Here is a 14369-nt window from a genome sequence, read left to right on the forward strand (position 1 = left end):
TTCTAGGCAGAAAGCTTATTTTCCTGCCCTCATATTAATTATGACTCCCTCTTGCCACCGCTTGTAAAAGTGAGCACTATTGCCTGCTAAAACTGTAAGCTGGGTGTTGTGAAATAATCAGTACTGGAGACACATTGAAGCCCTTTAGTACAGGCCTCTGTCCTCCCTCCTCCCCTCTCTCTCTCCCTCTTCCCCTCCCTCCTTTATGTGCGTCTGTGAGTGCCCTTGGAGGCCAGAAAAGGCTGTTGAATCCCCTGGAATTGTAGTTACAGATGTTTGTGAGTCACTTAGTGTGGGTCCTAGGAATGAACTTTGGTCCTCTGGAAGAGCGGTCATCTGCTGAACCATCTCTCCAGCCCCTTTCACAATGGTTCTTAGTTACAGTGGTTCTTAGTAGTGGCCCACATACAGGAAGTAACTTATTGCATGCAGCTTATTAGTGGCACAGCTAAGTCTATCTGGTTTCAAAGGTGACTTTGAACATTAGAAAACATTACAAATGGGAGTCTGATAATTCCTTTTCTTTTGTACTCCAGTGCCAAGACCCACTGCAATGTTAGAATCAGCAAGAACATGGTGGTTGGGAATTGTAATAAAGTAGCGTGGAGGTAACAGAGGCAGTTGAGGGCTCAGTGGCCCTGACCATGCATATCTCTGGTCCTCACCTATGTGATTTGTCCCATAGCTCAGTAAAAAACTGGTGTTATCTTTGTGCTTCCAAGAAGAGGGTCAGAACAGAGGGGCATGAACATCTGGATCTCCGCCTTGTGACCTGGCCACACAGCAGACAGCCTGCTGGCTCACTCTGGGGAGTGGCGAGATGCTCTGAGGGACAATTTTATGAAAGAACATTCTTGTCTCTCACATCAGACTTTACACTCCCAAAGTTTCCAGATGTCTCTTGGGCAACTCCAGGTGGTGGTGGGGTAGATTCCATCATAGCCTTATCTTGAACACAAACTTAAAAGAATATAAACTTACCTGTAGGAATAGTTTGGAACATTTGACGATAGTGGAAAAACCCTGGAAAGTATTTGGAACCAGGCATGAATGTAACTATACCACAGGAAGAAACTCAATGTTCTGGGTCATGCCTATGCTCTTGTTAAAAAAACAAAATCTCAAGCACTTGCCAGGTTCTCCCCAGTAGCCAAAGAAATTGTGGTTTTAGGTTATTCACTATTTCTAGAAACTTTATAAAATCAATCCAGAAGTTGCAGGGTGGAGTCCAAGAAAGGAGGCAGGCTGCTTCATGGTGCTTTTGGCAAAGCAAGTCTTGACATCAGGCTCGGGGAAGTCCACAGCTGCCCAGGAGCCTAGCTCCCTAGCTCTGCCTGGCTGGGACAAGCCAGGTATCACCAGCAGAGGCAGCTGGCAGGGGCAAGGAGGGCATAAGTGTGGTGCTTGCTGATGTACACGTCCTGTTTCATTCTAGTTTCTTCTCCTTTCTGCTCTTTCAGTCAAGCTGACTATTTCTTGAGCACTTCATATTCCTGCAGATGCCATTGAGAACACCCCACCCTGCTGTCTTTCTCCATGTTTTTCCTTACAGCTGAGTCTTCGTTCACATTCTCTTGAAGCTAAATCTCATCCAGTGTCCATCACTTGTTTAACTTTGTGAGACACATGCATCTCAGTCTGGCTTTGAACCTGTGACCCTCCTGCCTTTGCTTTTTCAGAACTGGGTCTTAAATAATAGTTCATTGGTCATCTGGCTCGTTTTTTCCTTAGAGAACATTCTTTTTGTTACTTGTTGTAAATGTTTTTTTTCTGAATTAAAATATTATAAAAAGCAAATATAAAACCACCCGAAAGTGTCCGAGCCACTCTTCCGGCTCTGTACCCCATAGAACGAGAAGCAGTTGTTTCAGTGATCCAACAGATTTGTGTTTGATCAGGGCGCTGTTACATAATCTTTCCCTGCAGTATAACCACCCCCAAATGAAAGTTTGAAATGATCAACATATATACTTCACAGTAGGTAAGGGTGACCTAGAACTGTATCCTGAAGACCTGAGAGTATGACTCAATGGCAGTGCACTTGCCTCTCATGCCCAGTGTCATAGGTTCAATCCTTAGCACTGAAAAAAAAACACACACACAACCCAGTAAGACAATCCAACCCGAGATGCTTGTATTCAAGTCATAGCCTACTTCTATGTGACCTCTCTTACCTTGTCGTACATCTCTTTTCCTTCTTGGGTGATCACCTGGACAGTGCTAGAGACTTCAACAGTTCCTGACCCTGTGGATCCATTGTGTATAGGGGTTTGAAAATGATATCACTCATTAATGCAGTCCCTTTCCTTCCAGGGTGAAGGCTGCACAGACTGAGTTAGGACAGCAGATCCTGGCTGATTTTGAAGAGGCGTTTCCTTCGCAGGGTACCAAGGTACTGGTTTGCATTTTCCTTTCAATCTTTAGGTATTATCACTGTCCTCATACTCCATTCAGTGAAGTAGGAGATACATGAGTGGTAATTCATGGTATATCACTCCGGAAGTGTTGGCTGGCACAGGCGGCTACTGTCTGGCGGCTCATACTAGCGTCTGTTTTAAGTGTTCCAATGCAATACGATTGTTTATCTGTGTCCTTCCAGCCTCAGAAAGAGGACTTGGGACAGGAGTGTGATTTGGTTGGTAGAGTACTTACCTAAGCATGTATGAGGCCTGAGTTTGATCACTAGTCCCACATAAATTGGGTGTGGTAGTGCATGTCTGTAATCTAGGCCCTAGAAAAGGGGATGCAAGAGAGTCAGAAGTTCAAGTTCATCATGGCCTATATACTGAGTTTGAGGCCAGCCTGGGCTACGTGAGACCTTCCCTGTGGGGGGGAAAAATGAGGATTCATTTGGTTTAATTTAATGTATGTCAAATCTTGCATTTTATCTGCCCTATAAACTCACTTTTTTTCCCTCATAGCTGTTATTTAAAAGAAAAATCTTCAAACCACAATGTTTTTTAGGATTGTTACATAATACTGGTTTGGGATTGGTGAAATGACAACCAGGAGGTGTGTCTAGAAGCTTATGTAACTCAGGGCTCAGTTCAGAGACTTGATTTTAATGGTGGGAATCCTCTTCTCTGGGATCCTCGAGCTTGTTTGTGGTGGGGCTATTGGTGTTGTGTCTGTGAGGCCTTTGCTTTCACTTGGGAGCTATTGGGTGCATGTCTCTCACACAGGCTTCCCTCCCTTGGCTGTCATTGTGCTGGTAAACTGCTATTAGCTCCATCCTTCACATTGCAGCAGATGTCATCTTAATGCTTTGCATGTGTTGGACAAGGCAGAACCCACAGAAGCTTGTTTTCTCTATTATTTGAGCTATTTCAAGAGAAAGCGTTGTTGAAGGCAGAAGCAAAGCTGAGCACATGGCCAGCAAGCAGCATTCCTCACCGGGCTCTGTGGGTGGAGACAGGGATGGATATACATTCACTTGTGAGCCAAGGAGCATTTCCTGCATTTGCTCTATAATTCAATAACTGGAAATATCTTAATCACTTTTCCTTTGTGCTCTGTATTAGGAAGTAGGTGGGGATGGCAGCCCTGGCTTTGACAGATTGCTTTCTGTAGGCGACCAGCTCCTAACCTTAATGCCTTGGTGTTTTTCAGCTGACTACCAGGAATCTGATAGTCATTGGTGAAGTACTTTGCTTAGAGAACTGCATCTTTTAGTCACCTGATGTAACTCAGGAAAGGCATAGATTGGAAAGCCATTATTCTGTTGGCCATCTGAGGAAAATGAAGTTCTCAGAAGCAAAAAGGGATTGCTTGGCTAGTGGCTGCTATTAAAGGCTAGTGGCTAGTTGTAAACATCAGTCTTCCTAGGCAACTGCTTTCCTGTGTTCTCTGCCCATCCCCTTGCAGGATGTTTCAGAAGGAGTGGGTGATGGCTACCTTTACTATTTGCCTATCATCTAACCATGGCCTACTTTCTGCCTTTTCTCCCAGGTCCCAGTGGGCATATGAAGTTAAAAGGGTTTAACGACCCGACTTCCTTTTCTGGCTGTTAGTTAATGACATAGTGTTAAGAGGTTTTTTTTTTTTTTTTCCTTTTTAAAAGGCTATTGATTTTTCTAAAAGGTCTTGTGTTACTAATCCTGTTTTGCAAATTGGAACCAAAACATCTTTTTTTTTTTTTTTTAAAGTATCAATTAGTGCGCATGCCTATCACCCCAGCCAGCATCCTAGAGATTGAGGCAGGAGGATCATGAGTTAGCTCAGACTACATAGTAAATCTAGGCCAGTCTGGGCTACACAGGAAATACCCTGTCTGAAGAAAAAATTAATTAAACTTGTAAAGTGAAGTATCCACATGTGGTGGTTGAGTGAGAATGGCCCCCTTTGGCTCATGTGTTTGAATACTGGTCCCTGGTTGGTGGAAGTGTTTTGAAGGACTAGGAAGTGTGACCTTGTTGGAGGAGGTGTGCATTAGGAGGTGTGGCCTTGTTGGAGGAGGTGTGCCCACTAGGCAAGGGTTTTGTGGTTTCAAAATCCTGGATCTCTCTCTGTCTCCTACTTTTGAATAAGGATATAAAGCCTCAATCACTGTTCCAGTGCCCTACCCGCCCGCCCGCCTGCCCACCCGCCTGCTGCCATGCTGGAACCATGAGCACCAATAAACTCTTCTATAAACTGCCTTGGTTATGGTGTCTCTCATAGCAACAGAAAAGTAACTGAGACACCAAAATAATCTAGTAAATCTTTTGTAAATGAGAAAATTTGAACCTCTGAACTTAAAGTTTTGGCCTCCATGACTTGTCAGTGAGCTCAAACATTTTTTCGTCCTGAAGCCAGAGTTAAACATTCAATGTGTTGAGCAGGCAGCAGAATAGTCATTCGGAACAGAGCGGGTCACATATAGCATTTTGGGCTTAGACACCTTGTGTGATCTCTGAACATCAATTGAGGTGGGCAGAATTGACAAAAATGAACAATCAGGAAAGCCAGGTGAGCTTGAGTGACTTCTCCCAAGTCACCAGGCTGTGTAGCTAAACCAAAGTTTCCAAGGGTTCTTTGTACCACAGGGGGACGCTGGACAGCACATGTATTCAGTGATGCACTAGCAGGTTAGTGAGATCCAGTTGCACTGGTAGTAAACAAGGCCCTTCTAAGCTGGTGTATCCTTACATCCGCTCTCCATTTCCACTCTTCAGGTCAGGAAGCCAGTGTCACAGTATTTCACCTTTGGCGGTCTGGTTTGTCTGGGTGATTAACCATTAGTAAAATGAGCCTGGTGGTTTGGAATTTGGTGTGGATTTTTAACACACCACACATCCCTCCTTTGTCACAAATATAGCTCTTTAAGAATGACAGTTGGTCATGGTAGGGAATGCTTGTGATCCCAGCATTTGGGGGGCTGCTGAAGGAGGAGGACCCTGAGTTTGAAGCCAACCTGGGCTACATAGCAAGGCCTTGTTTCAAAGCAGCCAGTGAAGCCAGTCGGCAAATAAGCAAACAATACAACAGGGATCCAAGGAAGGGTGAAAGCGGGAAAAATGGCACATGTGAGTGACAATGACTTCTGGGCCCCTTCAATAAAATCTCTGTTGATATTTTGGCTTTTTAGGTCACTTTCAGTTTTGATACCCAGAAAGTAAAATTTCCTGTCATCTTTGCTGGCTCTATTTTCTTTAATGTCTTGTTGTTGAGTCTCAGGCTAGTTTATAGATTTACTACTGCAAGACTAGCTTAATGTTCTGTTCTTGAATTGGTGACTAAGATATCAATATATTGCAGCAAGACTGGGTGTCCAAGGGAAGAGTAATAACAGTGAGAGACAAGTAAGCAGCAGCGGTCAAAGGCCAGGAGATGTATAGGTGCTTCTGCCATTTAACCTGTATGTGCTATTTGTTTTACCAGAGGCCAGGAGGACCCAGCAATGTCCTGAGAGATGCCTGCCTGGTGGCTAATATTTTGGACCCCAGAATCAAACAGGAAATCATCAAAAAGTTTATTAAACAACATCTTTCAGAGTACCTAGTACTTTTTCAAGAAAACCAAGATGTAAGTATTGGCCAGATGAAACAATTTAATTTTATTGAAAAAGAAACTCAAGTTGCCAAGCTCCTGACCTATACTTTATTAGTTCAATTGACTATTTGATAGTGTTGTGCACTGAACCACAGATCCCCAGGCTGACTTGACTGGTTGGTGGATCTTCACCATTTTGAGTGACTGACCATTTGGAGAAATTAATGAAAGCTATCTTCTCCCCCAAAAGAATGCAATTGTGCATAAACATTTTACATACCCTAGGTGGAGAACTAAATTCATGATGTAGACTTGTTTAAGTGGGAGAAACATAGGGGGTGGCTGTCTTTTTCTCTTGGGGCCTAGCTTTTGCTTATTATCACTACCCCTGAGCACTGGGTGCTTCTGTTCCTCCACAGGTTGCCTGGCTGGACAAAATTGACAGACGTTATGCCTGGGTGAAGCGCCAGCTTGTGGACTATGAAGAGAAGTATGGTCGGATGTTTCCCCGGGAGTGGTACATGACGGAAAGGATCTCAGTAGAATTTTGCCATGTGACGAGGTAAATTTCAGCCATCCCCTGTTTCCAGGCCTGACTTATTGTCCCATGTGACCTGCAAATCCAGCACTGTTTCCATCTCTACCAAACGATTAGTGTCACCCTCACACCAACTACAGCCTCATCTTCTCTTCCCTTCCTGGCTCCAGGACTTCCCTGTTGTCTAGCCCCTTGCCTCAAACATCACATAGCTACCCTGCCCTTCATTATCAGTTTGGGGCTCACCAGCCAGATTTTCCCAGAGTGATTTGTCATGCCCACAATTCCCCTGCATCTGGTTCATGTATATCAGTACATAGTGTGTCCATCCATCATCATTTGGCTTCTGACTTGAGGGATGGATAGCTCTATAATGATAGGGGTAGTCTGTCTTTTAAGGGTATGGCAGACACTAAGGAAAGAATTTATTAATATATTTCCCTAATACAGTGTTTCTATTTTGTGATTTCTGATATTGGCATCTGAGCATCCTAGGCATTTTAAAGACCCCTCATTCATCCTCTCTGCTGTATTTGTGGATATAGCCTAGGCTACAAAGTTCCTTATTGAACAATTACCCCCTTATTGAAGAATTAACCCTAGCAAGGTTAACTCAGGTATATCCAGGACAGAGAAAGCCAGAGTCAAACTTTTTTATTATTTATTTGTAACTATACCAAACAGTATGGTAAATGGTTTTTATTGCTGTATGTTCCATTTTATTTGACTTTAGGTTAATACAGGAGAGGAAGGGCCTGCAGCTAAACATGACTCAGCCATCTTTGTGTCATTTATGCTAGTTCTGTCTGTCTCTTTCCTCTCTCTCTCTCTCTGAATTGAATACTGGACATTGAACCTAGAGCCTTGTGAATACTAGGGAAGCGCTTTACCATTTTGCTATACGCCATCCCAAATTTTCCTCCAAACTGTACCCTTAAAATACGCTGTAGGAAAACATATTTTTATGTGATATTCATTTTATTTGTTTAAAATAAATGAACATTTAATGTTTAGATCAGTTTTAAGTTCACATCATAATTAGGTGGTCATTACAAAATTTCCCATGAAGCCCCATTGTTGCACATACACAGCCATCTTATTACCAATACCTCCTCCTCCCCCCGCCCCCACACTCTGGCATGCTGTTGTCATTGAACCTACCTTAACATTTTCACCAGACTCCATGGTTTACATTAGGGTTCACTTTTGATGGTGTACCTTCAGAATGACTGTTGTTAAAGACACGCATGTGCTGTCATATATCAGAGATATAGTATTTTCTCAAAGATTATTAATTTGTATGTATATGCGTGTTTTGTCTGTACCCCACATGTATACCTGGTACCACAGAGGCCAGAAGAAAGCATAGGATCTCCTGGTACTGGATTTGCTGGTGGTTATGAGCCAACATGTGGGTGCTGGGAATTGAACCTGGATCCTCTAGAAGAACTGCAAATGCTCTTAACTGCTGAGCCATCTTTCCAGTCTTTAGATACAGTGTTTAACAAATAGGCAAGTATTGATTCATGGCTAGTTGTGGTTGTTGGCTTCTAAATCTTGTTGGCAAAGAGTGAATTTCTTGAGACATTGCCCCTAATTTCTTTCAGCTTCAGTTCAGCACACTTGCTAGGCCTTTGCGAAAAGAAGTGAGTGCTAGACGGGGAGTTCACTGAAGACTGCATGTCTCTGTGAGCATTGCTACCTGCTTTTGTCCCAGCTAGGGCAGTGCTGCTGCTAAGCTTCATTGTGGGGATTTTGATGGACAGGACATCCTACAGATAAATCATTCTCAAACACACTCATAGGTTTTGTTTGGCTCTGTCATTTGTGCAGGAAGATGTCGACACCTTAGTACCTACTAAGAACTCATCTGTTCCCAGATAACCTATATTCTGTAACAGAACACCCAGGTGAGGTACCCATAGGCTCCACAAGCAGGAAGCAGACAAGCATATAGTATCATCTTTTACTGGTCCTCTGATGGGCATTCTGAGGCCTTGATCTGGACAATAAGATTTGGTATTTAGCTCTGTAGTACACGAAGAGCTTTGTAATTCAGTAATTCATGATCTGTGAAATTATATATGGTATATAAGTATATAGGAGATAACAAGATCTAGAATAAGCTTCACCTTGTGTTACTAACAAGTGACTGAAAATGTGAAGATACAGGTCAGTTATTGGCTGCCCACCTTTAATCCCAGCATTTGGGAGGCTGAGGCAGGCAGATCACTGGATTTGAGGCCCTGGGCTACATACATACCAAGTTCCAGGCCAGTCAGGGCTAACAAGTGAGACCCTGTCTCAGAACAGAGAAGCACATAGAGATGTAAATGTGGTAATAACCACACTATTAGCATTGTAATTCTTGATTTTTTTTTTTTTTGCTGGGGGATGATTTCAAAAATTCTTATTTATAGTATGTATAGTCTACCTGTATATGTGGATTCACTCGTCATGGATGATTCTAGAAAGAAACAATTCATGAGTTTCAAAGTAGCTTTTATTATATTATTCTAATTGTTGTTTTATCCTAAGTTACTCTTACTGTGCCTAATTTATAAATTAAACCTCTCCATAGAGACATGAGTGGAGAAACCGTAGCATGTATAGGGCTGTGTACTACCTAGGTTTCAAGTATCTGAGGAATTCTCTTAGGATGATCCCAGTTGGGAGCCAGACTATTATATTTCTATTCCTCAGACGTATAGATTGAGTCCGCAGCAGACCTCAGAGTTTGAAATGATCCTGTACAATTTTTTCTGAATAAAAGCCTCTCTCTCTCTCTCTCTCTCTCTCTCTCTCTCTCTCTCTCACACACACACACACACACACACACACACACACACACACTTAATTTTTATTTATCTTTTGTTTCTCAAGACAGGGTTTCTCTGTGTAACCCTGGCTGGCCTGGAACTAGCTCTGTATACCAGGCTAACCTCAAACTCACAGAGATCTGCCTGCCCCTGCCTCCTGAGTGCTGGGAGCATATATTTTTTAAAATACATATTTATTTCTTATTTATGTGTATCCTGTATGTATTATATGCCCCATGTGCATGCCTGGTGCTAATAGAGGCCAGAAGAGATTCTGGAACTTGAGTTACAGATGGTTGTGAGCTACCATGTAGGTGCTGGCAACTAGACCTGGTCTTCTCCAAGAGCTTCAAGTGTTTCTTAGCTGAGAAACCATCTCTCCAGCCTGCTTTGTCATATCTTGAATAAAAGATGTCTGTTTGACCGCAGTCTTCTTTCTTTACTTTGAAGGACAGAACTTTCCAAAATCATGCGAGCCAGAGCTAAGGAAATTGAAGTGAAATTGCTTCTTTTTGCGATTCAGAGAACAACTAACTTTGAGGGATTTCTTGCAAAACGCTTCTCCGGTTGTACCCTGACAGACGGAACCCTGGTAAGACCTTCCTGAGGAAACTGGATCTGGGTACCAGAGGCTGGGGTGGCCAGGCTTCATTCACTGTTTCTCTTTAAAGTGTGAACGTCATCTCATCCTTGGGCTCCTAGTCTGTAGTAATCCTTTCCTCTCAGCCCCAGAGGAGCTAGGGCCACAGGCATATGCCACTGTGTCCAGTTTAAGTTTTGGTTTTTTTGTTTTTGTTCTTAAACAAGGAAAATGGGCCAAACCAGTGATTTATAAAACTCCTAACAAAACTTGATGTGTAATCTAAACGACATTATTGTGTGGTTTTGTGTGTGTGTGTGTGTGTGTGTGTGTGTGTGTGTGTGTGTAATTCCTGCCTTATGTTCCACAGTGAGCTATGTGCATGTACTCCTACTTCCAGAAGCCATACAGATAATATTAAAGACAGAATTGCAGTTACTCTGATGGAGGAATAAAGATGGAGTCAGGCCTGGACCACTCACCTGTTCATCCCTCATCCCTGCAGTGTTCTGTAGCTCCCAGCTTTCTAGTCCTAAGGTCCTGGCACTTTGGTAGGATCCTCTCTTGGCCTCCATAAGTAAGATCCACCTCAGAGGAGGATGCTGGTCCTTCAGCATTGGGCTGAAGAGAGGAGATACTGTAAGTGAGTAAAGGAAACCCCCTGAAGAGGAGGACCACTCTATGGGTAGGAAAAAAGGTTATGGGAAGACGAACTGTGGCTGTTTCATAAGGGTAGAGAGCAGCAGTTCTGCTGGGAGAGCAAGTGGGCTTTATAGGGTTCCTGAAGGCTTAAGGCAGACCCCGCCTTCTCAGGAGATTTTTTTCTTTCCTGTCTTAGGAAGAACAGGGTCCCTGGGCCAAGCCTGGCAGTCAGGCCAGTTTATAGGCAGCAGATGTCCTCTTGCATGTGGAAGATGGCCATTGCAGTTATCTGATGAACAAGGTCCCTGAATCGCAGGGGTTCTGAGAAATGCTGGGGGTTGGGTTTATTTCCTCATGGCCATCTCCCTGGCTGAGGTAGCCATTGTAGGGTACTGGTGATACTAAAAATGATGACAGTCCCGTTTTAAGGCAGTATCTCAAGCCCCTGTCTGCTTAGGCTTACTCATGATCGTGTTAAATGACAACTGGAACCACAAAGTACAATCTCCATACTTAACATAAGATTTTTAGAAGCTGTTTTTGGTGGCACAGTCATATGATCCTGCTTGGGAGGTGGAGGCAAGAGGATCAGAAGTTCAAGGTCATTCTCAATTACAAATTAAGTTTGAGGCCATCATGGGCTACATGAGCTCTGACTGAAAAAAACAAATAAGGAAAGAACAATACAAAAACTTCACAATAAAATATACAGGCAGTTCCCTACATATTAACCCATTATCAAAATTAATTTTATTTTAGTAATAGAGGAAAAAATAGGTTACAAATAGATGAAAGTATCTTTGTATTAGTTACTTTTCTATTTCTGTGTTGAAACACCATAACTTTTAGAAGGCAGGGCTATTTGGGCCTGAGAGAGCGATAAGAGTCCATTATCATTCTAGCAGGAAACATGGCAGCATTAAGGCACGGCTGTAGGCAGACATTTCCTGTCCCCCCTGCCAGGTCCCAAATAACCATTCAGTGGCTTATATTAATTGTAATGGCTCAACCAATATTACTATCTCTTACATTTTAAGTCAACCCATATTCCTTTTTCACCCTCTGCTATGTGGCAGTACCTTTATTAGCATGGCATGTTCATCTGCTGGCCACTCTGATTCTGCCTTTCCTCATCACATCATTCTTATTCTTTCCTGCCTAACTGTATCCTATCCAGCTATTGGCTAGTTAGCTTGTTTGTTAAATCAATTACAGCGAGATATAGTCACACCCTGTAAAGAATATTCCACAGCACATGACAGCTAGAATAGTAGCAGACAGCCCACATGTTGAAGCAGAAGCATAGAGCAAACCGGGAATGGTCCATGGCTTTTGAAACTTCAAGGCCTGCTCCCTGAGACACACTTCCTCTAGCAAGGCCATACCCCCAAACCCTACTCAAATAGTACTACCAACTAGGGAACAAGTATTCAAATGCATGGGATTATAGGGGACATCTCATTCAAGCCACCATAGTCCTTAAAGAAAATACAAGTCAGAAAAGGGACTAGTTAACAGGAAAGCCACAGAAAGAAGTGTGTGTGGGGGGCTAGGGCTGTAGCTAGGTGATAGAATGTTTGCCTTGCACCCACAAGGCCCTAGTTTTAATCCCTAATACTGTCAAAAACAAAAACCAGGGAAATATGTATCACTGCTGAGAAGCCTTTGCCTGGCAGCACCTGCCAGATGCTCATGGTGGTACTCCTACCCATGGTCCTACCCAAGCCCTGTTCTCAGCAGAGGCTTAGATAGCCTGGTTCAGTCTCACAGGACAGAATTTTCAGCACTGAGTACCAGGTCCACCCTGGATGTAGTACCAAGCTCTCAGTTTCTGGCTAGCCAGGCTGGGTGGAGCACAAGGATCATCTCTGTAGGCCAGAAATCCGACTATGTGAACAGGATACAGATCCTGGAATATCATTCAGCCAAATGCATGTTTTGAGCCATACCCCACCCCTGTCAGCAAGACCCCACTCCTGGTGATATCTGTTATTGTTAGATCACTCTGGGATTACAGAACAGATGGCCCTGCTGTAACTGATGACCAGGGAAGCCTGCAAACTTCAGTCTATCCAGGACATATAACATTGTCACCAATCCAAGAAATTCCCCCAGGGTCAGCAGTACTAGAATGGGGGCTTGGAGAAGGACAGGGCAGGAAAAGGCAATGTGAGTGGATATAGCCAAAGTACATGTAGATACTTGAACAGGAATGTCACTCTGAAGCCATCACTTTATAGAAAGAAGGAGTATGCTGTAACGAGAAAATAAAGTGGTCATTTGGTTTGTTTGTTTGTTTTTTTTAAATATCATTTTGTTTTAAGATCTCAGAATAAACTACAGAATGGATCCAGGTGTATCTTGACACTATATAATACACATCACATTTTATAGAAAGCTAGCAGACTCCTTGGAAAACAAATCAGAGAGACCCTGCCTGCTGTTTGTTTCTTATGCTACTTCCTTCTCTCTCTCTCTCTCTCTCTCTTTCTCTTACACACACACACACACACACACACACACACACACACACACACACACACCCCTGGCTTCCCTATATCACTGTAAGTCCTTGGTGACTTTTGACAGTAAAAGGGGCGTGATACACTTTTGACTGGAAGAACCTAATGGATAGGCTTGCTTTGTCTGTCTGTACTAGTGCTCTCAAGTTCCATCCTCATCCTTCCTTTAGCTCTTCCTACAAGAAGTGAGCAACCAGTATGTTTGCCTCTTGCCTCAACTTCTGACCCTGCAGGAGGGATTTAAGAAAGTCTAAGGCTCACTTGCCTTGAAATTAAAAGCAAATGTCTGTATGTGGTTTAACTGTATCCGTATGCATTTTTGGTGACTTGATGATTAGATTGAAGGTGAGCAAATTCTCTCCAGCCTTCTGCTGAAAGCAGAGTAGATTGGGGTTAACTGCTTCTCTGGATTTGAGTTTTCTTTTTATTTATCTTTTTTAAAAATAAGAATCCTCCCTATATCCTGCTGCTAAGGTTCATTTCCTTCCAAACAGAATTGTCATTTAGTTTAGGGGTCATTTTGATATAATGTATATTTTTCCAGCTTAAAAAATAATATTATAAAGATAGAAAGTTGCAGAAAATATGTTCTATTCTGTCTTGCTTTGGGTTTTGGATACAGGGTTATACAGCCCAGCCAGACTTAAAATGTGGGGTTCTCCTGCTTCTACCTCCTGGGCTGGGGATATAGACATGCACCACTACACTCTGCTTGTACTTGTCAGCCTTGATGCTTACACACAAGAGCATTTAGTTAAGAAGCCTACACAGAGCATACGACCCCACAGTTCAGCCTTCTGGCAACTTTACTCCTGACATAGGGAGACCATCAGAAGGGGAGGGGAGCTCAGGGTTCCCCAGGGATCTGTCATATCCAAAGAACTCCTGTCAGTGTTTGAAAATATTTATAAATAGTTTCCTTTTAAAAATTTTCCTTAAGATTTAGTGTGTTTGCGCACATGTGCATGCGTGTATATATGTGCCTGGTACCCAAGGAGGTCAGAAGAGGTTATCAGATTCCCCAGGAACTGAAGCTGTAATTGAACCTTGATTCTCTGCAGAATCAACAAGAGCTCTTAGCCACTGAGTCATCATCACTCTACCTCCTATAAATGATTTGATGCTAAAGGAACATATTCTTCTGTTTGAACAGCATCCTAAAAGGGAGTTAGGTTGTGCCTGTTTCTAGGGAGAAAGTAATACTTAGTCAAGCTAGAAAATTTGGAAATGATAGGTAAGAATGAAGAAGCAGAAAAGACGGGTTCCATTTTCCCATCACAGCTGAGGACTGTGTTGCT

General features: G+C 42.9%; 1 protein-coding gene across 2 annotated transcripts in view; it reads left to right on the forward strand.

Moving 5' to 3' along the window:
- Vps53 (VPS53 subunit of GARP complex) overlaps positions 1-14369 on the forward strand; it is a 127812-nt gene that overhangs the window by 55231 nt on the left and 58212 nt on the right. For both annotated transcript variants that reach the window (XR_007834245.1, XM_051179978.1), the window contains exons 8-11: positions 2314-2392; positions 5860-6003; positions 6390-6532; positions 9778-9919. Coding sequence is in view for 1 of the 2 variants with exons in the window: in XM_051179978.1 (XP_051035935.1) it covers positions 2314-2392; positions 5860-6003; positions 6390-6532; positions 9778-9919 (508 nt within the window). In the remaining variant the exon portion in view is untranslated. The remainder of the gene's footprint in view (positions 1-2313; positions 2393-5859; positions 6004-6389; positions 6533-9777; positions 9920-14369) is intronic.

The sequence above is a fragment of the Phodopus roborovskii genome, unplaced genomic scaffold (genome assembly GCF_943737965.1).
Source record: "Phodopus roborovskii unplaced genomic scaffold, PHOROB, whole genome shotgun sequence".
NCBI lineage: Eukaryota > Metazoa > Chordata > Mammalia > Rodentia > Cricetidae > Phodopus > Phodopus roborovskii.